Raw genomic sequence first — 23,121 nt, 5'->3', positions numbered from 1 at the left:
CTGAAATTTCATGCTCAGCAAATTTTCTGAACATCCCTTTCTCAAAATCCTCACCAGTATTAACTATTATCACATATTTGAGTATTTGCAAATTACTTTGTTAAATACAAATTTTATACAAAGTATGTTCCATTATGTTAACATATGAAAATATTTCACCACTTTTTTAAATTCTGAAATATTATTTGAATTTATTTTAGATACAGAAACTAAAAAAGGGAATAAAAGCTGTCTCTGGGGCTGGGGATTTAGCTCAGCGGCAAAAGCGCCTGCCTGGCAAGCGCAAGGTCGTGAGTTCGGTTCCCGGTACCGGAGAAAAACAAAAACAAAAACAAAAACAAATAAAAGCTGTCTCTTACTAAAAGGCAAAAATAATGACTGTCTTAGTTACTGCAATATATAAAATCTAAAATCTTATAATTAACTAATCAAACAAAAATGAATTCTTATAAAACCATCATGAGATACCATTTCACATCCCCTGGAATAGACAAAACCAAAAGACAGCAACAAAAACTGGCAAGACCATGAAACAACAGGAACCTTCATACATTGTTGGAAGGTATGTAAAATGCAAAATAGATTGGCAATTCCTTAAAAGATTAAATATAAATTGACTAAATAACCCAATAATTCCATTCCAGGTATGTACCCAAGAGAATTGAAAATATAAGTCCACACAAAGACTACCACTGTAATATTCATAGCAACACCATTCATAATAATCCTAATAGTATAAACAAGGCAAATGTCTATCACTGAGTAAATAAAATAAGGTCTACTTATAGGAAAAAACAACAGCAACAGCAAAAAACAATAAAAAGGAATACAGTATTAATACATATTGCAGTGTGGATTAAATTTGAAATAAAAAAACACAAACTAGATTCCAGTAATAGAAAATAGTTAGAGAAAGTGTATGTATAGATATAGGGTTTAAGTCACTGCTGTGATAAATTCTGATGAAAAATGCCCAACTCACTAAATTAGCTAAAAATCATTGAACTGTATGCTTAAAACAGATTAGTTTTAGGGGAAGGGTGCTTTGTTTAAAATGCGTAATAGAAATGTACCAGAAGATTATAGTAGTTACTAAGATTTTTAACACTGAAACACTATGATCTCAAAGGAATAATATCCACTTTAAATCCACATGTATTGCGCAAGTTCTAAGCATTAGCTACTACTAGTCACTACACAAAGATATGAATTAAAAGACACTATATGCTCATGGAGAATTTAATATTTATCATAGTGAAGCACAGTTACTGTTCAAATACTTGCAGTGCAGAAATCAAATGCAAGATTCTTTGCTGCCTACTCCCTAATTCCATCTGAACACCTCCACTTTGAACTTTTTACATATTCAGTTCCAGAGTAAAATTTCATTTAAAGAAAAGATCCTTCAAAAACAAAAAGCCACTAAGCTATGTGAATGTCACTATACCATCAACAAGGAAGGTCTACTTGTTATGTTAGTAATCGCAGCACTTGAGAGCAGCAATGGAGCACAACAATACAATCAAGGTTCTAAATTCACCAAAGTACTTACACTAACAAAATGGCTATCATAAGAACAAAAGGTACAGGTTAAAATAGACCTTCACATTAGAAATCATGAAGGTGAATGTGGTGGTTCACACCTCTAATCCCAGCACCTTGGGAGGCTGAGACAAAAGCATCACAAATTCAAGTCCACTATTTTAAAAAAATGATAGGGATGTAACACTGTGTCAAAGTCCTAGGTTCAGTGAGAGAGAGACAGAGAGACAGAGACAGAGACACAGAGACAAGAGACGAGAGACGAAAGGAGAGAGGAGGGAGGACAGAGGAGAGAGAAGAGCAGAGAGGAGAGAGGAGAAGAGAGACGAGAAGGGAGGGAGGAGGGTGGAGGGAGGTAGACAGACAAAAAGAGAGAGACAGAGACAGACAGACAGAGAGCCAGAGACAGAGACAGGGAGGAAGGGAGAGGGAAAGGAAGAGAGAGAGAGAGAGAGAAATTCCAATATAAAGCAAAGTTACATTATAGTCTTCCTCTTGAACATATATACTGTACAATCCTTCCCCCGGATGAGAAAACTGGTAACCATTAACCTAAATAAATCTGCTTATTTAATTAGCCTAGAACACTCAGAAAATGCTTTAACTACTATATCTAGCTAGCAAGATTTCAAGTTTTTTTGAGGTCCTTTTTTTCGTTACATAAAACTGATAAGAGTAAACCATCAGAGTCCTACCTATAAAAAGAGTTGTTCTGACAAATATTCACTCCTTTGTTATAACCCACACATGACCAAGATATAAAAATTTTCCATCTCCTCAGATGTTCCCTTGTGTTCTTCCCAAGCAATCCTTCATCTTCCACCCTTTTAGAAGCAATCATCTTTTAGGTTTATTTCACTACTGAATAGCTTTGACTACTCTAGAAATTCATATAAATAGAATCATAGAGTATTTTTGCCATATACTTTTGTGTTCAACTTTTTTCACTTAGGATATATAATGATGTGCATCAATAACTTATCTTTCTAAATTAACTGATTAAATTGACTATTAATATATGCAACTAAAAACACTTCCTTTTGGGGCTTATTCAAATAAAATAGTATGCAATCTTTTCAACAAAGCTCACCTACTAATTTTATAAATAGTGAAATATATTTTCATTTTTTAAATTGAAAAATAGGCAATAATAAGTTAACATGCCAACCACATTTCAAAATAACTTACATTTGTTAACTCATTTAATCTGTAAAATAACCCTAAATTAGGAATTATAAATTGCCCCCTTTTATAAATGGAAAAATTAAAGCCAAAAGCCAAAAGAAGACAAAGTAACTTTCCCAAAATCACAAGGCTAGTAAGTAGAGTAGACAAGATTTTAATGGAAGCATTTTAGTTCTGAGGGTCATGCTCTTAACCAGTACACTACATGAATCAGGTGTTACTCAACACCAATAAAAAATCATCACAAATAATTTAGCAATAGCTTTGGACTCTCTGCAAGGATTTTTGCTAATTTAAAAAGAAAAAATTTTGTACAATAAATCCTGTAATCTTTTCACCCAATATATATCATGAAAAACTTTCTATACTAATGTGGGCCTTGGAATGCCAAGGCATTGCATTTTCTTTCTTGATCTTCTTAGAATTTGAGCAGTCGTTCTTAAATACTGGCTTATACATGCACCTATAGCCAGATTTATCTGACTTTGTTTTTGGAAGATAGTTCTAATTATGTCTTACCTTTACTAAAATACTTTGTTTCTTCTAGCTTTTACTATAAAGATCCAAATCTTTAAAATACTTACAAACCCATCCTAGTTTGGCCCACTTCGCTGTCTAAACTCATTTGAAACATTGTGCTTCTTTCTTTAAAGTTTTAAACGTGGTGAAACAGTTTAATTGCATCCAACTTAAACATTAACTACAATTAATATTTCCAGTTTACATTTACAACTGACTCTTAGTTTATTGATTATAAACTTGATTTTTTAATATTTGAGAATATTGTTAAATAACATATACATCTTTCTCTGAGAAGAATTATATTAATCTTTTCTCAATATTTAGTTTTGCCTATGTGCAGCAAGGGGAGAATATTCTATGGCATTATGCTGTAGCGATGGTGTCTTTTAAATGATTTTGTTTTTTCTTTCTTTTTTTCTTTTTTCTTTTTTGGTACTGGGAATGGAACTCAGTACCTTGTGCTTGCCAGGCAGGTGCTTGTGCCACTGAGCTGTAGGTGTATCTTAAATGATGGGACTAAATTTTAATGGTATAGTGAAAGGAATTCCCAATGTATTTATTAAAAGACCATCTCTTGACTAAATCTCTAAACTTACTCTAAAAATTCACTGCCTTTAAATTTCTTTTGGAGTTGTAATGATTTAAGGTCTTCTAACACATTAATTTGAAATTTAGGAACAGATAATATTTGGGGTTTCTCATATTCAGATCAGCTATGCCAAGGTCTTATAAGATAAATAAATTAATCTGATGTGGACAAAATTAAAGGGGTGGTGGAAGAAAGGGGTTAAAAAACAGAACTGGAATGAGTTATGTATATGCACCAATCCTACAATGAATGTAAACATTATATATTGCAAACATGTACTAATAAAAGTCAAAAAGAAAAAAAAGCTATTATAGGGAACTTTACAAACTACATTCTATACAATTCTGAATTATTATGACAGCTTATGAAAGTTATATACATTCTCAGGTGTAGTCAGGCCTCTGTTACCTTTGTAATTTTTTAAATTACTCCAGACTTGATAAAAATAAAATACTTGAAGTAAATTATGTATGAAAAATTAAGTATTCATCTTAAAATACAATTCCTCTCCAAAAAAAAGTTAAAAGAAACAAATGGGACAAAAATGTAGAAATACAAACTCAAATACCCCTCAAACATTTAAATATTTCAACATAAAAATAGAAGACAATCTACATCAGAATCTTAAAAAAAAATTTCTCTTTAGATGCTAAAATCTAAACAAACATTTGTTTCAGAACATAAAATCTTAATTTATTAACATCATGAAAGATGAACAAACAAAATACAAAGGATGTCTGGCTTAGCTAGCTTTCCTTCCTTAAACAGAAATTTGGTCAAAAATACCTACAGTTTTTCCTAGTATCTGTAAAATTTCAGTTAGCAGATCTAAGAATTTTTAGTTAATTAAATTCTAGTTTAATTAATTTTAAAATTTGAAAATCAACTACAGGTTAAGTCCTGCAGCATAAATGTACATATGAAAAATAAAATAAGGTATGATACAAAAATGATACAGTGCAATAATGAATGGACTAAGCATTTCAAAAGTCTGCAAACTTACCATGGATTTAAGCTTGAAAGAAAGAAAGAAAGAAAGAAAGAAAGAAAGAAAGAAAGGAAGGAAGGAAGGAAGGAAGGAAGGAAGGAAGGAAGGAAGGAAGGAAGGAAGGAAGGAAGGAAGGAAGGGAGGGAGAAACTGCTCACTGCCGACTATTCATCTTCCTAAGTAAAACAGACTAAGTAAGTTTTACATTCCTCTAATCACAGGGCAAAGGGGTACAAACACCATTCCCACCTCTATAATTTCTCAAAAATTATGGCAAAAACCGATGTATATCTGATGATGAAGAAAGGCTAAAGACACAAAGGACAGTCTTATAACTTCTAGAGTTCGTTAAAGCAACAGCAAGATGTGAAAACCCCTTATTCAACTCTAGAATTTAAAATATAAGTAATAATTATTTGTAGACTTAAATATATCTTACTCAGTTAATGAAAACCAGAAAGATTTAGAGTAAAAACAAGATAGCTACTGATACATGCTACGTCAAGAATAAGCATCAAAATCATTCTTCTAAATGAAAGAAACCACACACAGACAACCATATATTATTTGCTTCCAAAAAAAGTTAATGTATAGAAACAAAAAGTAGGTTAGTGGTTACCCTGGATTGGGAATGAACATTATAAATGGAAATGAAGAATCTTATTGGAGGAATAAAAATTTCCTTAGACTGATTTATGGAAAGTTACCTTAAATCATAAAATTGTATACTTAAAATGGATACATTTTATGCTACATAGAATATACTTACAGCTTTTGTTTAAAAAGTTAACAAAGCTATTCCTAAAGAATAATACCTAAGGATTAAAATGTACTACCAATTGCTAATCTTATGTGTTCATTCAGGTAGACATAAACCGAATTTCAGCTTCAGTATTTACTACTTAAATGTGTAAATATGAAAAATAAAAGAAGGCAAGACACAAAAATATAATTTGTGTATACAATGGGTATAATAGTATCTCATTCATAGAAAGATGTTAAAAAATTTAAGTAGGACAATACAAATAACACATTTAACATGACTCCTGGCACACACATTAGTAATATAATGCTGAGTTATTCAAACCATCCCCACACATTTCTCATATAACCCCTAAGTGGAAAAATAATTCTATTCATGAGCTCGTCTTTTTGTTGTTTTGTTTTGTTTTGTTTTGTTTTGTTTTGTTTTGTTTGTGGTAATGGGGATCAAACCCAGGGCCTTGTGCATGCAAGGCAAGAACTCTCCACTGAACCACATCCCCAGCCTTTCATGAGTTTTAAAAATATGAACTATATCCAAAGTAAAAATGTAACGCTGAACAAATATTCAAAGCAATATTCAGCATAAATTATGATTATAAAGTATTTCTACCTTTTGAAAGCCCTGACAAAGAAGAATCTCAGTAATTCATAACCAAAGAGAATACATGAAAAAAACAATTGAGAAATCAAATTTTTAGAAAGCCTTATATTAAGTCCCAAATTATCAAGTATACCCTAAAAAACTCAACTGAATAGTAACTGGAAAATGTTTTTTAAAAGCTGGAAAATAAAGCAGTGATATACTAATTCATGCAAAGGTCCTTTCATTTATCTGCAAAACCTTGTATTCCCTCCAGTCCTAATTAGATGATTTTCAATTCAAACATGAATCATTAAGAAAAACTGGATAGAAAAATATTCAGTAATTCAAAACGTATTATGCCAGCAAAAACTAAACATTATCTTGTAAGACCCAGCATAGCAAAAAGAACAATTATACAATGAGATTTTAAAAGACAATTTGCAATGTGTACATTTTTCTCTCTTTAAAATTCCCTTAATAGAAAGAATGTGTATTTTCTACTGTCATGAGATCAGGCTATTTACCTATACTGCTTATTTACTGATGTACCTCCAGACAGGCCCCTGCAGAGTGTCTGGCATTCAGCAGTCATTCCCCATGTATGTGTAAAAGAGCTGAATGAATAATGTAAAAAAGCAGACAATCATACCCAAAAAAGTTACTAGAGGACTTTACTGAAACTGAGGACCATTATTTTCTTTTAAATCTACTTAACCTATCTTCTTGTCCCTGGCTCTTTAATCATCTTTAAAACTACCCTTATAAAATAGCCTCAATGGAGCTACTGCCTGACTTCATCATTTCGAGACACATCAAAAAGGTATCCAGGTGAATCAGAAAGTAGGCTCTCAGGCTGGGGATTTAGCTCAGCGGCAAAAGCGCCTGCCTGGCAAGCGCAAGGTTGTGAGTTCGGTTCCCGGTACCGGAGAAAAACCAAAAAAAAAAAAAAAAAAAAAAAAAAAAAAAAAAAAGTAGGCTCTCACTAATCTGCTAATAGCTTTATCTATAACTTCTTTCTCAAAACTGAGAAACATAAATTTCTGTTATCGGTTCCCACCCAATTTATAGTATTTTGTTATGGCAGCCTAAAAGACCAAGGCATAAACTCAGTGTTCATTTGATTTAGTTTTTATTCCATTTAGTAGCACTAAACTTGTCTATATTTCAAAACTCATGTCTGTATGTGAAGTATTGTGGTCTATTAAAGTGTTTTTATATATATATAGTTTTGAAATGTTTATAAAAAGAAAATTAAGTAGGAAAAGATCTCCACATCTCTCTATACTGTAGAAAATTATAAAACCTTTCTTCAGAAAAGCTGTTATAAGACACCCATTATATAAAGGAAAAGAGCAAAGACATCTGTAAAAATAAGCTTGTAAACAATCCAAGAATTATAATAAATTCATCTCCATCTCCATCTCTACCATTTAAGTAGAACTAACCCAAATACACACCTTACTACTGTTTACCTGGTCAAACTATACTAATTGTTAGGAAAAAAACTGTTGTATTTAAAAGGTGACTATTTTAAGCAAAAAGGAAAAAATATGAGTTATAATCAGCTTCTAGCCTTAGAGTCAAGATAAATTTAACATTAAAAGTAGTATGACCCCACAGAAAGGGAGAAAATACTGGCAGATCATGTATTTGAAAGGAGCTAATTTAAAAAAAATTTAAAGAATAACTAAATTTAAAAGTAACTAAAAACAGACGAAGAATTTCAATGGACACTTTCTCAGAGTCAGAAATGGTGAATTAAACACATGAAAATATTCTCATCATTACTATTTAGGGAAATACAAATTAAAATCACAATAAGATACCACTTCATATTCACTAGGATGGCTATTTTAAAAAGTGAAAACAGTAAGTTGTGACCAGGATGTGGAGAAATTAAATACTTCTGTATTGCTAGTGGGAATATAAAATGCTACAGCCAACTGTGGAAGTCAGTAACAGTCCTCAAAAACCTAAACACAATGAATGATCCTGCAATTCCACCTCCAGGTATATAACCAAAAGAAATGAAAAGCAGAGGCTCAGATGAACACATGTTCACGGAAGTGTGACTACCATTACAAAAGGCTGGAGGATCCTAAGTGTCCATTGGTGGATAAGTCAATAAATAAAATAATGGGATACACATAAACTTCAGCCTCACTGAAGAATTACTGAATGAATAAAAAAACAATATAATTCTGATATGTGCTTACAACATGGATGAATCTTTAACATGCTAAGTGAAATGAGCTAGATACGAAAGAAAAATATGGAATGATGATGATTCTACCTATATGGGTGCCTAGAATAGTCAAATTTATACAGGAAAAAAATAGTAGTGGAGCGAGTAATGTAGAACTAGTTTTATAATGATATATAATATAAAAGTTCTACAGATGAATGGTAGTCATACAACAATGTGAATATACTTATAATATCACTGAATTTTACACTTAAAATAGAAAGTTTATGTTATGTATGTCTTACCCCATTAGTAAAAATAATTTTAGAGCAATGTGCAGTTGAAAGACTTTCATTAAAGAAAGACAGGATCAAATTGAGGTGCCGGTATCCTTAGTAGACAAGTAATTTGACCTTTCCGAGACTCAATTTTCTCATCTTTGAAATGAGAAGACTGTAATAGATGATGACAATACTTTTTTTTTCAGTTCAAAGCATTCTTTGAAATGATATACTGCATACCAGAATAGACAATGCTGAAAACTCATCCTAGTGCCACTTGGGTGGAGATAAGAGAATTAACATACCAGTTCAGTCTTAGCAGTTTTTAAAAATTCAGTTTTAAGAGAATGTTAATCACAAAAGCAGACAGATAAATATAAACAGATTTGGAAAGAAAAAAAGCATTAAAAGTATTCACCTCTAGATTTGTGGCCCCTATCAAACTGTGGTATTATTAAAAATAAGACAGTGAAGCACACCATACTTTAAGCCCTCAACACAAATACCATTTGAAGCATACCATACTTTAAGCCCTCAACACATACAGTACAATGCCAATCATAACATGAGTAAGTGAAAAATGTTTAATGAATGGCATTTAATCTCCCTAACACAACCGAAGCTTCTTGAGGAGGACAATGGTGAAATAACAGTAAATCCGCACAAACTTTACGAATTCAACTTTTAAAATGAAATGCCAGGTCAAGAACGCATAAAGTACCAATGTTCATGCAATGGAATACTGTACAGCAATAAAAGTAAACAAAAAAACCACATTCCAGAGTTTGGATGAATGTCACACATATTAATCTGATTTACCAAAACTAGTCAAAGAGGAATATATGTCATAGGATTCCATTTATATTAAGTACAAGAACAATCAAAATAATTACGTTATCAGAAATTGAAACAGTGATTAACCTCAGATGAGGGAGAAGGTGGACAGGCTTTGAGACATTGATAATATTCTGTTTCTTTATCAGCAAGAAGGAACAGAGCTGACATTAAATGATGTAGTATGGGTGTTTACAATAAATAAAACTCTTGGTCTTTGATGATTTTGATTTAATTAAGTACTATATAAACATTTTCTCTGGTGTTTTACTGACTTCAAACTGCACTTAGCAACACTCACTTTATTTAATTTTATATTTGTTATTTTCAAAATAAGAGTTGATAAAAACTATTTAAAATAACTTTTTAAAAAATGAAAAGCAATATATTTCTGTAAACCACAATAAAAATATCACTGGAATAATGTACAAATGGTCTTAGCTAGAACAAAAACAAAACATATCCAAGTAAGTGTCAGAATTCTGTCTTTAGTATTTAATTGAAGTATGTTCTTTTAGATGTCTGCAGACACACTTTAGGTCACATATGACAATATTTGCAGTAAGCCCTACATATCCTTAAAATAAACTTCATGCATTTAAATATTTAATACTTTTCATACAAAGTGAGCAATTCATTTAGGAAATTTTGGGCATTTTGAAGAAATTAAGAATTTTCCATAGTAAAGAGCACTATTAAAATTATTTGTAAATAATAAGTAAATCAGCACATAACTGAGATGATTGTTTTCAGAGATACTCAATAAAACCGACACTAACATATCAAATATGACAAATCCCATGGTATATCTTGTAAATTAGAACATCAAATTTGGCATAAATGTATTCCATAAGATACATATATGCAAATAAAGTTAAACCCATACCAACATAGCATAATAAGTAACATATAAATATGGATGAAGAAAGAAAAATGAAATTTTCCAAGAGAAATTATGAACAATCACCTTTAAATGTCTTCATTTTATCTAGTAATTCATTTCAAGCCTTTATTACAAGTTCTACTTTTATTTTAAATTTTCTGGCTCAATAAGCAAGTTTCCTTGAAAATGTATGCATTCATGTTACTCATTTCATTTTAAAAGTTACATACTATTAAAAGAACTGAAGTATTTTAAATAAATTAATATCTATTTTTTTCTGAAAGTTTTGCCACTGATAGTAAAAAACTAATGGGAAATGTATTTTGAAAAAATAAGGTTACTGATTAAGACAAAAAGGATATATTCTAAATAATTAAAATATTTCAATTTTAAAATGTAAAAAGGTTTCACTAGAAAATAATTTCAGATATTTAAATATTATTTCACAAATATAAAGAATTATTTTTAATATATTAGAAGTACTGCTTTTAACTAAAAACACATGATTAGTAAATGCTGCTCTTCTTTCTAAAAATTTCTCTAAGTTTAAGTAAATATAACCTCGAAATGAGGCAACTCAATCCTAAATGGAAACGATAATAACTAAAAATCAATTTCTTTCAAAATGTAGTTACTAAATATGTCAAATATAGCTGCACATTATGTAAGCATACAATTTACTCAGTGGTTATGAACACGTGTAAAATTACTTAATAGACGAAAGTGTTGGCCTTAAACATTACTTCAAATCTTTCTTTAAATCTTTATATTCTCTCACAAAGAGAAAGGAACTTGCTCTTATAGTTCCAAATTACACTCTGAAGCAGCAACATTTTACTGTATCTCCAACACAGATTAACAGTTATTCCCAACATTATTATAATCACAAAAATACTATAAACTAACACATTTCAGACATTTAACAGATTTGTACAGCTTCAAGTAAAAGTATATCTTCAGATGTTTTGCCAAAGTTTTCTATAAAACTAAAATATGGGCATAAGACAGACATATTTGATTTTACCCCTTTTAAAATTATGAAGAGTAACAGAAACACATTTTAACATGTAATACTTACCAGCAAGTGGGGAGTTTTAGTAATTTACCATAAAGAGCAGTGCTAAAGGTGGGAATAACTGGCACAGGTAAGCAGTAAGATCCGCTACAATCCAAAGATGTCAGTCCTGCCTGAAAACCAAGTATCTGAAACAAAAAGAAAAGACCCAAACGTTCACAAAGTTTTAATAAGCACAGGATGAAATACGTCAGTTTCAAATTGCTGTACAACAGCTGCACAATATGTTCCAATGTTTTTTTCTACTTGCCAAACGATCAACATTTTCGTTTATTCAATTTGACATTAAATCAAAGTTAAGCGATCTAAACATGAAATACTTCTTCATATCCCTAAGAGATCATACTTTTGACTAACTTTTTTAAGCTTCACATTTATTTCTATATATAACCTTCACACAGTGCTTTAATATCTGCTGAAATTTACATATTTTCCATAAATATAAAATAGCAGACTGCATTCTCCCTATTGTACATTATAAAATAAATTGGTGTTAACATCACCTAAGAGTACAAAAACAATCTTAAAAATGTATTTTGTCTTCAACTTTCATTATTCACTCACAAAAACAATATCCACTAATATCCTAAACTGCTACTCTTTTCTTCTGTCTTTTGTGAAAATAACTGTAACATTGAGATTTTACACTCCAGGAAATTTGGTACATGGCATAAATTACTCTTCCTATGTTTACACTTAACAACAAGCAGATCACACTATAAATTACATAAGCAATCCCTATGTTTCCTGGACACTTTCGTTGTCTTAATATAAAGAAACATTTTAACAGTAAATTTTTACATCAAACATTGCAGAAAACTGATATTTCTGCTCTAATTATTTCCAATAAAATAAAAGATAAACATGTCATACCAGAAAGACTGACATAATTGCTTTCTAATAACATATAAAGCAAAAAAAAAATAAAACCAACATATAGAGCAACGTAACCTCAACATTTATCTTTATTTTTTAATCCCTGGGTTTATATCCCACTTATTTCACAAATATCAACCCAATCTCTAGGATTAATATTAACTAATACTACAAAAACAACATTTTCAGATATAGTACATTTATTCAATGATCATGAAACAAAGATCAATTTCTTAAAAAGAGAGCTGAGGGAGAAGTAACTCAGTGATAAAGCAATTGCTCATACAGGAAGCTCTAGGTTCAATCCCTAGGATATAACATAAACACATTTATAGTACTAAGCTACATCCAAATAGTTTCAAAATCCCATTTTACCCCTAACATTTATCAAATGATGTTGTCACTTTCTTCTAAAAAGGGTTTTTCATAAATGAAATAGTTTTATGAAAATAGGCATTAAGAATTACATTTTCAAAGAAAACAGCATTTCAAAAGACGTCAAGGAATTAATTCTAATTACAGTCAAGGAAAATTAAAATGATATAACTACAATATTAATTTGTATAGGTCCTGCTATTAACAAATTAGCAAGTATAAAACTGAGAAGAAAAAAAAGCTATTTTGCATATCAAAATAATTACTTAAAATCATAACTTAAAAATTAAAGTATTACACATATGTTTTTCTGAAGACCTGTTCTGACCAACAGTGTATGCAAAGAAATGTGTTGGGCACTGTTTAATTCTAACATTTCATATTTTCTCATGAAGGTTGAGTATTTAAACAATTCTGAAATTTACAATTATATAAGCATATAAAACAATTATCAAAAAATGTCTAGCCTCGAAATATTTCTAGCAATAATACCATCACATCATACTACCTATGTTCAACTAAGAATTCTCTCAAAGCTACTTTCTAATGTTCTGTTAAAGTCCCAACAGTATAATCAGAGACACTATCATTAGCAGTACTCCAATGGAATTGGGTGAAGAGGAGATCCCCTGCTGGCTATCTGAAGAAATGCAAAGAACTCAGGGGAAACTGCATATAACTGTGTAATTTTTTTAAATACTGTATTATACTTACATACTTTCCAAATATGCTATTAAGGAAATATTCAAGCAGGTGAAAATTATAAAAACAGGATATATTAGACATATTACCTTCTATATACTGACAAATTCTATTTAAAACACCACATTGTGCTTAATCAGCTACTATATGAAAAATAATTGTATCAGTATATTCAACTCTTCTAAATCATAGCAATTACATATACATATTTATAATACTTATATAATCTAATGACTTGTCAATGCTGTTTCACCAAGGTTATAAAACATATGATCTGAAAAAGGGAAAACCAGCCCCGTACGAAGTGAAGTTACTTTCATGAAGGGTAGTATACATATCCAGAAATGTAATAAGCATGCTGAATGCTGAAAACTAATAGTCTGAAGCAGTAAAAAATGTATAAAGCAGTGTAAGTGTAACTATCAACATAAATTTTAGCGAAAGTAAACAAATTTGAACAGGAAGACATAAATATCACGTTAAATGAAAGTTAAACATAATGCCACTAAACAATCCCCCCAAAATTGGCAAAAGATAAAAATAACTATATCATCAATTTTTGGGGGGTCTTTTTTGAGACAGGGTTTCACTATGCAGTTTAGGCTGGTCTTGAACTCGCACTGTAGTCCAAGCTGGCCTCAAACTTGTACCAATCCCCACGCTTCAGCCTCCCAAGTGCTGGGATTACAGGCATGTGCCACCACATCCAGCCTACCACTACTTGAATATTCTATGAAAAATGTTCTTGAACCAACATCCTGAACAGAAGAAACTTTGAGATTTTAAAACACCATAAAACTTCTACAAGTTGTTATTAATAAAAATTAGGATAATTAGGATTTACAAATTTAAACAAAAAATATAAAAGGTACATGTCAACCATAAGTGCCAATAAAAACAAAGTAATTGTGATATAAAAGAAATCATTTTCATATTGGCATGGTAAGCCACACAGTATAATTACCCCCTAGTTAAAAGGACAAATAAACATTGCATTCATGTGAAAAACTGCTCTGTATGTAATACACTGAAATACATAAAAACTAAAGATGTATTATAATCATACAATAATACAGCATAATAATGAACATATTATGCAGCAAAGGCATTTAGCAGGAAGAGAACCAGAACTAACTACAAAATTTTAAAGCTAAAACTGCTTAAATATTTGACTCAATCACCTCATTTACAGGAAAAATGAAGTACAAAAAGGACTAAAGATGTCTTCTAAATTACGTATCATCACAGCAGTATGACACTTCATTTCGCTCACCAGTTAGCTCAATTTCGCCAAGCCTTCCTTCTTTCCTCAGTATCCTCTTTCCCCTCTCCTAAAAAAAAAATGGTGGGTCCTCCACTTATTCTTAAATAAAACAAATCTCTTATTTAATCTTTTACCATCACTTCTTCAACTGTGAGTAAAATTACTTTGCTCTCCTTTCATCAGTGACCATCTTGAATGAGTAGTCTAGAGCCTGGTAGAAACTCTCCTCAATGTAGTTTTTGTTTATATAATTACTGAAGCAAAAGAAAATCTGGATGGAAACTGACACAACATTTTTCTTAGACGGGGGAAATTCAGAAGGATTTTGTGTTTATCCCCCTTCAACTTCAACCAGTAAAACTATAAATATTGGTGATTTTGCCACTGCCTAGAATTCCAAAAATATTAATACAATCATGCTACCACCTACATTGTTAAAGATGTAAAATCCTTTAGAATACATAAATACTTGCAGGTCAACAATAAGAATGAAATAACCCAATTTCAAAATAAGCAAAAGATGTGAGTAGATATTTCTCCTCAGCAGATATGCAAATGGCAACATGAAATGAACATGAAGAATAAAATTCTGAACACCATTTCTCACTCTGGAAATATAACTCAAAACCACAAAATGCCCCTTGACAACTGCTAAGATGCCTAAAATTAACACAGATAATAGCTAGTGTTAATATGGATGTAAGAATACAGGAATCCTTATTTAAGCACTGCTTAGATAACAAAACAGGGCAATCCTGTTTGGGAACTGCTAAATATATTAAAAACAGAGTTACCATATGGTAATTCCAAATCTTGCTATTGTATACCCAGCAAACATAAAAATGTGACATGAACGTTCACAGCCATATTATTCATAATAGCCAAGTAGTAAAAACAACCCAAATATCCATGAAGTGTTAAATGGGTAATCATAATATAGTTTATCCGTAAATGAAATGTTATAATTCAGTCATTAAAAGGAACAAAATATATTTTGAATATATTACCTTCAAGTCTCTGAATCATTTTGAGTTAATCTTTGTGTGTGGTGTGAGGTAAGGTCTACCTTCATTCTTTTCATATTGCCATTCAGCTTCCCAGTACTAGTTAAAAAGAATATCCTTCCCACTGAGCAGTCTTACCACGCTTGTCAAAAATCATTTGACTATATACACAAGGGTTTATTTCTGGCCTCTGCCCTATTCCATTGGTAAATACATCTGCTTTATGCTAGTATAAAATTGTTTTGATTATCAAACTGTTTTGATAACTATCTTATTCTCATTACTGAGACACAAGACTCAACACCTACAATTTCAACAAGAGAAGACTTACTTTGGCTCACAGTTAGTAGAGGTTTCAGTCCATAGTTGACTGACTCTAAGACAGAGGGGGCATGGCATTGGGAAATGGCAGAGGAGAAACAGCTCTGGCCTGACAGACAGAAAGCCGACAGAGATCAAAGTAGAACCGAGGGAAATGTACCCTTCCAGACCATGCCTCCAGTGACCCACCTTCTCTGACCATACTTCACCTCCTCACGTCACATTTACTTATAAATTTATCAGTGGACTAATCTATTGATGAATGTCACACTCCCATGACACAATCACCTCTCAAAAACTCCACTAATAAGGACATGAGGCTTTGGGGAAAGATCTAGATATAAACCATTACAATTACTATAGCTTTGTAGTAAGTTTTGAAATCAAGACATGTAAGTTCTCTAACACTGTTCTTTTCAAATTGTCTTGGGTACTGGAGTCTCTCAAGATTACAGTTGAGGGTCGAGGGTTTAGCTCAGAGGCGCAGTGTCTGTGGGCAAGCATAAGGTCCTGAGCTCAATTCCTGGTACCACCCCCCCAAAAAAAAATTACATATAAATTTTAGAATGGATTTTTCTATTTCTTCAAAGAGAATAATTGAATTTTAAAAGGTACTGCATTGTATTAGTCAGCTTTCCCACTGCTGGATAAAATACCCAACGCCACAACTTAAAAAGAGGTCTAATTTGGCCCACCTTTTAAGGGGACTCACTGTGGTCAGGTGACTCCAAGTCAGAAATATCATGGAGAAGCAAAGCTGCTCAGTTCATAGTGGCAGGGAAGTCGAGCAGAATAGTGCCAGAGATGAAGGCGAAAAGAAACAGATATAGTACCCAAAGTAATGTCTCCGTAACCCACCCAGAAGTGTGTTCCACCAATCCCCTGGATGCCCATCACACCAATTAAGCTTAACAATCACATTTTAACTATTGTTTTCCAATCTGTGAAGATTAGATGTGTTTCCTTTTACTTATATCTCAATTTCTTTCAACAATGTTTTGTAGTGCTCACTATAGAAGACTTTGCCTTCTTAGCTAATTAAGCAATAAACCTCTCAGAAGAAAACAGAGCAAAAGCAAGCTGCAGGCAAGAAGCCAAATCCCACACATTGCCTATTTCTGTACAACTTCTAAGTTAGTACTTTTTACATATAAATATTTATAATCAATATAATAATGATGCAAATACTAAGCTGGAACTCCGATTATGTAAAATGTTATTCCAAAAAAAGAACTCCATTCTTCTCATTAATAAAACTGTATTACAAAAAAAAATTTTTTTAATTAGTAACGCTTTCAAATGTTGTCAACTCAAAACTTAGGGCGACTTTTACCTCTTTATTTAAGTACTTACACAATCTTCAATTTTTTTCTGTTGGCCCACAAAACCTAAAAATATTTACTCTCTCACCTTTTAAACAAAATTTGTTTTCCCTCCCTCTAGGGTGTAACCTGAAAATTGGAATAAGTAAGTATTACAAATTTACTGGACCTGATAAAGAACCTATAAAATTATTATACCAATTTATATACCAAATAGGAGTGAATGAAAGATTCCGGTCTTCCTAATCCCTAGGGATTTACTTGAGATCAAAAATTAATGAACCTAGAGGATTTTGATTCTATAACCTTCTTGATCTCTTAGAAACATCTGTTGTATCTGATCCTTATGAATAACAAGGCTTAAAGCTATATACCCTTCCACAATTGTTAGGGTACATTCATATAAGTTATTTTCTACATGTGTTTCAAATATCAGATGCTATGCAATGTCTAAGCTACTCAATGCCATTCATAGTCAAAGGATGGGTCTGCCAAATGAACGAAAAGGCCTTGATAAGACATTGCTAAGCTCTGTCTCTGGGCACAGAGGCTTGAAAAAATAGTGGTCAATGGAAACAAAATTTCAGGAAGAGAAGTTCAACAGAGACAACTATATAAGGACTATAGTAATAATGTACTGCAGTTTCAAAATGAGTGAGACTTTAAATGTTCTTACCAGGAAAATAAGTATGTGAGGTAATATATATATGCATTAGCTTAAGTCATTTTGTAATGAAGACATATTATAAAACATGTTGTACATGATAAATCTGTACAGTTTTACTGTCAACTAAAAATAAAAGTAAAATTTCATCTTCATATTTTCTATACACATTCATGCCAACCCTCCCAATTGATACATTTTATTTCACAAATTGAGAATTATAAATCATTCCATCACCAGCTAATACAAAGTATACACAGAACTCAAGCATTTAAGTATGTAATTAAAATTTACTAAATATATCAAACACATATGACAAAAACTCCCTCTGTTATTAAAACACTGTCACACTACAAATGAAATTTTGAAAATACTTTAATAAAAGTTATGAAATCATCTTTAGAAGTAGAAACTGCTATAAACTTTATAACAATTTAGAATTTTGAGTCAGTTCAAGAGTCATATAAATGAACAAATCCCAAAAGTATTAAAATGCACTATACCACAGATATAAAAAAACGAAATGAACTATTAGAAACAACTAGGAGTCAAGGTTTTATTTTGTTTCTATTCAGTATTCTTAATGCCAGTGAATGGTTTTCCTACGTTATACTATTCCGACAGTGCCCAATACTTTAAATTTATCTATTTAACTCATCCAATAAAGCTGCAGTCAAAGTGATCAAAAAATAAAATTAACTGTGTATGTACCATAAGCCCTTTTTCTAAAACATAACTATATGGAGACCATACTAGAAATAACTTTTATATTACACTGAAAATTTAATTGGGTTTTTAACATATTAATAAACGGAAGTGATGACCAACTATTCTAGTAACTACTGGTCAGTATGAGTAGTAACTATATTGGTATCAGACTTTGACACCACTTTCCTTGAAGATGGGAGTACACATTCTTTATTATTAATGTTGAATGTCTTCAATACGGAAAGAAAATATGTTAAAATGGATTAATTCTATATAAGCAGAATAACTTTGAAAGATTGTAAAATACCTAAAATTAGACCTACTTTTTTAAAAATACACATATTAATCTGAAAAGAAAGCTATATCAACATTTTAAAACATCATACACTTCTGTGTATTCTAGGAATGAGTAAAAAAGCAGAAGTATAAAATATTCTCTCGCTAGCTAACTTTGAAAAATATCTTTGCTACTCTCCCTAAAACAGGAAACACTGTGGCAAATCATTATAATGGCCCCCCAAAAGTCACCCTTCTCTGTATCCACATCACTTTGCAATCTAATATATTTCTCTTCCAATCCTCCTGAAAAAGGGTTTTACCAGGACATCTAGTAAGTACAGTCTTCTGTTTTATGTGGTTTGAAAACAAATAAATTTTAACATATTAAAATTAATCTGCAGACAATCTAAAACTATTGTCTTTAAATTGGTCTCTTCTTAATAACTATACAAACAGTGAAGAACTTTAAAACACTAAACTATAACCCATGAAACAAGAGTCAGGGGTTCTATTTAGGAAGTCCTTTAATCTTTTAATACTTTACCTAAAACTGAATAGGGGTCTGTTTTAGAATTTATTCTTGAATGACTTTTTAGAATTTTATCTTGATAAAACAATTTAAGTATGTGATGTTTCTCCTTAGATTATACATCTATATTTGCTTTAAAAATAGTGATTATTCAACATTTGTGTGTACCCACACTGGGGTGCATTACTTATTTTAAAAAACTAGAGCTGAGCAAAGCTTCTAATAATTCACTTTACATAACTAGATAAAATAATAAAGTTTTATCTCTTTGTATCAAGATAGTGACATAAATTCAGCTAGAAGTAACTAAAAACATGTTAAACATTATCCCAAAAAAAGAAACATTATGCCTCACAGATAAATGTTTCCTTCAAAGAAATCATGAATCTTTTAAAGCACCCACATTAGACTAAGTTGTTTTCACGTTGCTTATAAAAATCGTTATTGATGATACATAAAATCTTCAAACTTATTAAAAACATCAAGATACTAATTCAAAATCAATGAAGCAAAAAATTTTAATGAATATGTTTTTATCTTTAGTTACATTGGAATAATGATTAAATCTATCTTACATTTTATGTAAATCTTAAAATGGAGTACTAATTCTATGAAATTACAACTGCAAGAAAAAACGTATTTGACACTCTCAAAGTGAAACAGACATTAAGAAATAAGAAAATGCACTTTTCATACCTTAAGATAACAGTGTACATAGCAATAATGAAGCAGATTATCAGAAGGCTGACTAAGGCTGCTGACGACATGCACCAATTGTTCAGCATACATTGGGACAGAATGTTCCAGATTAATTTTATCCACCAATATCTGAATGGATGGCAAAGGCCGAAGAGGCTGGAAATTTGTAGTATTCATGAAGTTACTTGAATTCTGGAAAATAATAATGTTCCACTTTATATTTTAGGAGTAGAGCCATGTCTGATGTGAATCACGTGTAGACAAGATTTTGACTTGCACACCTTGCAGTGATATTCAATCAAGCTAGAAACCATGTTTCTCTATAGAGCTCTTACCATAAACAAATATGAATTAATTCTATAAATCTCACAATATGCATATTTTTGTAAAATTACCATTTTCCTCTTAGCTAATGCTTATTTCAATTAACTGAAACGTTACTACATGCCTCAGTATGATGAAAGTACAACTGATCAAAAAATGCAATGTTTGAATTTTTAACAATTACAGTACAAGACACACTGCCACTAATCTCTCTCCAAATACTCCCCTCAATTTGAACGCGCCTATCCCATCATTCTTGCCACTTTCTAATGCAGTTCACATCTTCAGGTGCATTGACATGGCTGTCTTGATGTCTTGAATCAATTCAAAACATTTACCTTTCATGATTATTTGTTTTTGGGCAAAACCCAGAAGCCATACGGTATCAGATTCTATGAATAAGGTGGATGAGGACACACTGTAATGTTTCCTCACTAAACAGGTACTCTACTACTCATGTTTCAGGTTACTTGGCCCTTTGGCTGCTGCGCTGCCTGCCCTATGAGACAAAGGTTGTGGGAAGCTGACTATCGATTTTGCTCTTGCTGTGTAGATAAGTACTATGTATTGGCTAAATCTGTAAGTCTGCTTGAAAAAATATAATTTTTTTTTGTTTCCAAAGAAAGGAATGAGGCTTATGACATAAAACAATGGCTTAAGATTCTTTACTTCAAAGTTCTTCAACATTTCTTCATATAACCTTGCCTTACATTTATTTTTTAAAATATACATATTTAAAATTACTAAGGATTAACAATCATACCTAAATTTCTTTTACTTCATCACAGATAACTATATAAGTACATACTCGTTTATTTAATAAAGAAAATTACATATATATGTGTTTTTTAAAAGTACTGAATTGCAAATATACCTTTTCTCCCATAATGATAGGAAGTAAATGGTCTAGTAAGTTGAATTCAGCCATGAAAATTGTGCAGGTACATTTTAGAAGAGTAACACTTGTATGTCGAGTAGGAATATATTCCTCCAGAGAAGCCAATTCTTCAGGATTCAGTATTATTTCACTTTCATCCTTAATTTCTAAAATAAAAATGAAAATTTAATGAAGAATTATGTAATAGATACTTTACATAATTAATTTCCTTAAATGAAAATATGAATTAATCATTGCCCAAAATTATTAAGAGCAAATTCTGTTTTCAATAATGATAAAGTTGGTGTAGGGCCATAATCCCAGCACTCTGGGAGGCCAAGGAAGGAAGATCACAAGTTCAAGCCAGCCTGGACAATTTAGAAATTTAGCAACAAAATTTAACTAGTTTTTCACTTTAAAATATCTTTTAATAAATTCTCAATTTGTCTCTTTAAAAGCATAATGCCTTTCTGGTAATCAAAATACTATCAAGATTATGTAAAGGCAAACCACAGACTGTAATAAAATTATTTGCCATAGACAGATACACAAATAGAGATAGTAAGAGACAGAGATCAGCACAAGACTTGTACCCACAGCATATTTCTAAAACTAAAAACTCTTAAAACATCATTAGAAATGGAAAAATAATTCAACTGATAAATGGGCAAAACAAGAATGAATAAGCAAAAGATCATATACCCAAATGCACAAAAGTTGTATCAAAAAAAGCCAGTTAATATCATTAGGCATCAGATAACTACAAATAGTCAAGATTAATAGAACTACACACTCATTAGAATGGTTTCTAAAACTATTGAAAAAACTATTTATTGCCAAGCATGTATAGAACAAAGGTCAGCAAACTTTTTCGATAAAGAGCAATACAGAAAATATTTTAGACTTTGTGGGTCATACAGTCTGTCACAATTATTCAGATGTACCACCGCACCATAAAAAATGACTCAAAAATATATTTTCCTACAATGATGGCTATGTTCCACTAAAACTTTATTTATGAACACTCAGAATTAAGGTTTATATAATTTTTATGTGTCACAAAATAAAATTCTTTTAACCATTTAAATGTGAAAAACTATTTTCAACTCATTGGCTATACAAAAACTAGCAGCAGATCATACAATGATCTGAAAGTCTCCTACACTGCCGCCGGCAGGAGTGTAACATGAGTAGAACGCTTGGGAATACAGTTTGGAAATACCTACTAAAAGTAATATGCAGTCCTTTGACCTTGGATACTCTTAAGTAGTCAACAAAAATGTACATTTATTTACCAAATGATATGAACTATACGTCTATAGCATCACTATCAAAATACTCAAAAACTAGGAACTAACCAAATACTCACCAACACTAAAACAGATGTTATAGTACATATACTCATACAATCAAAACCTACTTAGTAAGGAAAATAAATTTCATAATGTGAGCTAAAGACAGAGACAAAAGAGCACAAACTCTGCCACTTCATTTATACAAATTCAAAAAAAACTATGACATTAGAAGTAAAGGTAACATTTACGTTGAGAAGAGAATACTTAGTAATCAGAAGAGGGCACAATGGAGACTTTCCACTTAGTACTGGTAAGTTTCTATTTCTTGGCCAGGTACTGAAATACCTGTGGTTAAATTTGTAAAATTCACAGAACTAGTTCCTTTGGTATTATGTACTTTCCTGTGTGTGTGTGTGTGTGTGTGTGTGTGTGTGTGTGTGTGTGTGTGTG

The 23,121-nt window shown here is 31.3% G+C and overlaps 1 protein-coding gene across 5 annotated transcripts in view; it reads right to left on the bottom strand.

Annotated features, from left to right (window-relative positions):
• Vps13b (vacuolar protein sorting 13 homolog B (yeast)) overlaps positions 1 to 23,121 on the bottom strand; it is a 657,708-nt gene that overhangs the window by 569,643 nt on the left and 64,944 nt on the right. For all 5 annotated transcript variants that reach the window (XM_013512757.1, XM_005381858.2, XM_005381857.2 and 2 more), the window contains exons 14-16: positions 21,374 to 21,543; positions 20,173 to 20,367; positions 11,436 to 11,560 (exon numbers count right to left, since the gene is read on the bottom strand). In XM_013512757.1, coding sequence (XP_013368211.1) covers positions 11,436 to 11,560; positions 20,173 to 20,367; positions 21,374 to 21,543 — 490 coding nt within the window. The remainder of the gene's footprint in view (positions 1 to 11,435; positions 11,561 to 20,172; positions 20,368 to 21,373; positions 21,544 to 23,121) is intronic.

This window comes from Chinchilla lanigera, unplaced genomic scaffold, assembly GCF_000276665.1.
Source record: "Chinchilla lanigera isolate Chin_1 unplaced genomic scaffold, ChiLan1.0 scaffold00016, whole genome shotgun sequence".
Classification (NCBI taxonomy): domain Eukaryota; kingdom Metazoa; phylum Chordata; class Mammalia; order Rodentia; family Chinchillidae; genus Chinchilla; species Chinchilla lanigera.
This window is presented reverse-complemented; position numbering and strand designations above follow the sequence as displayed.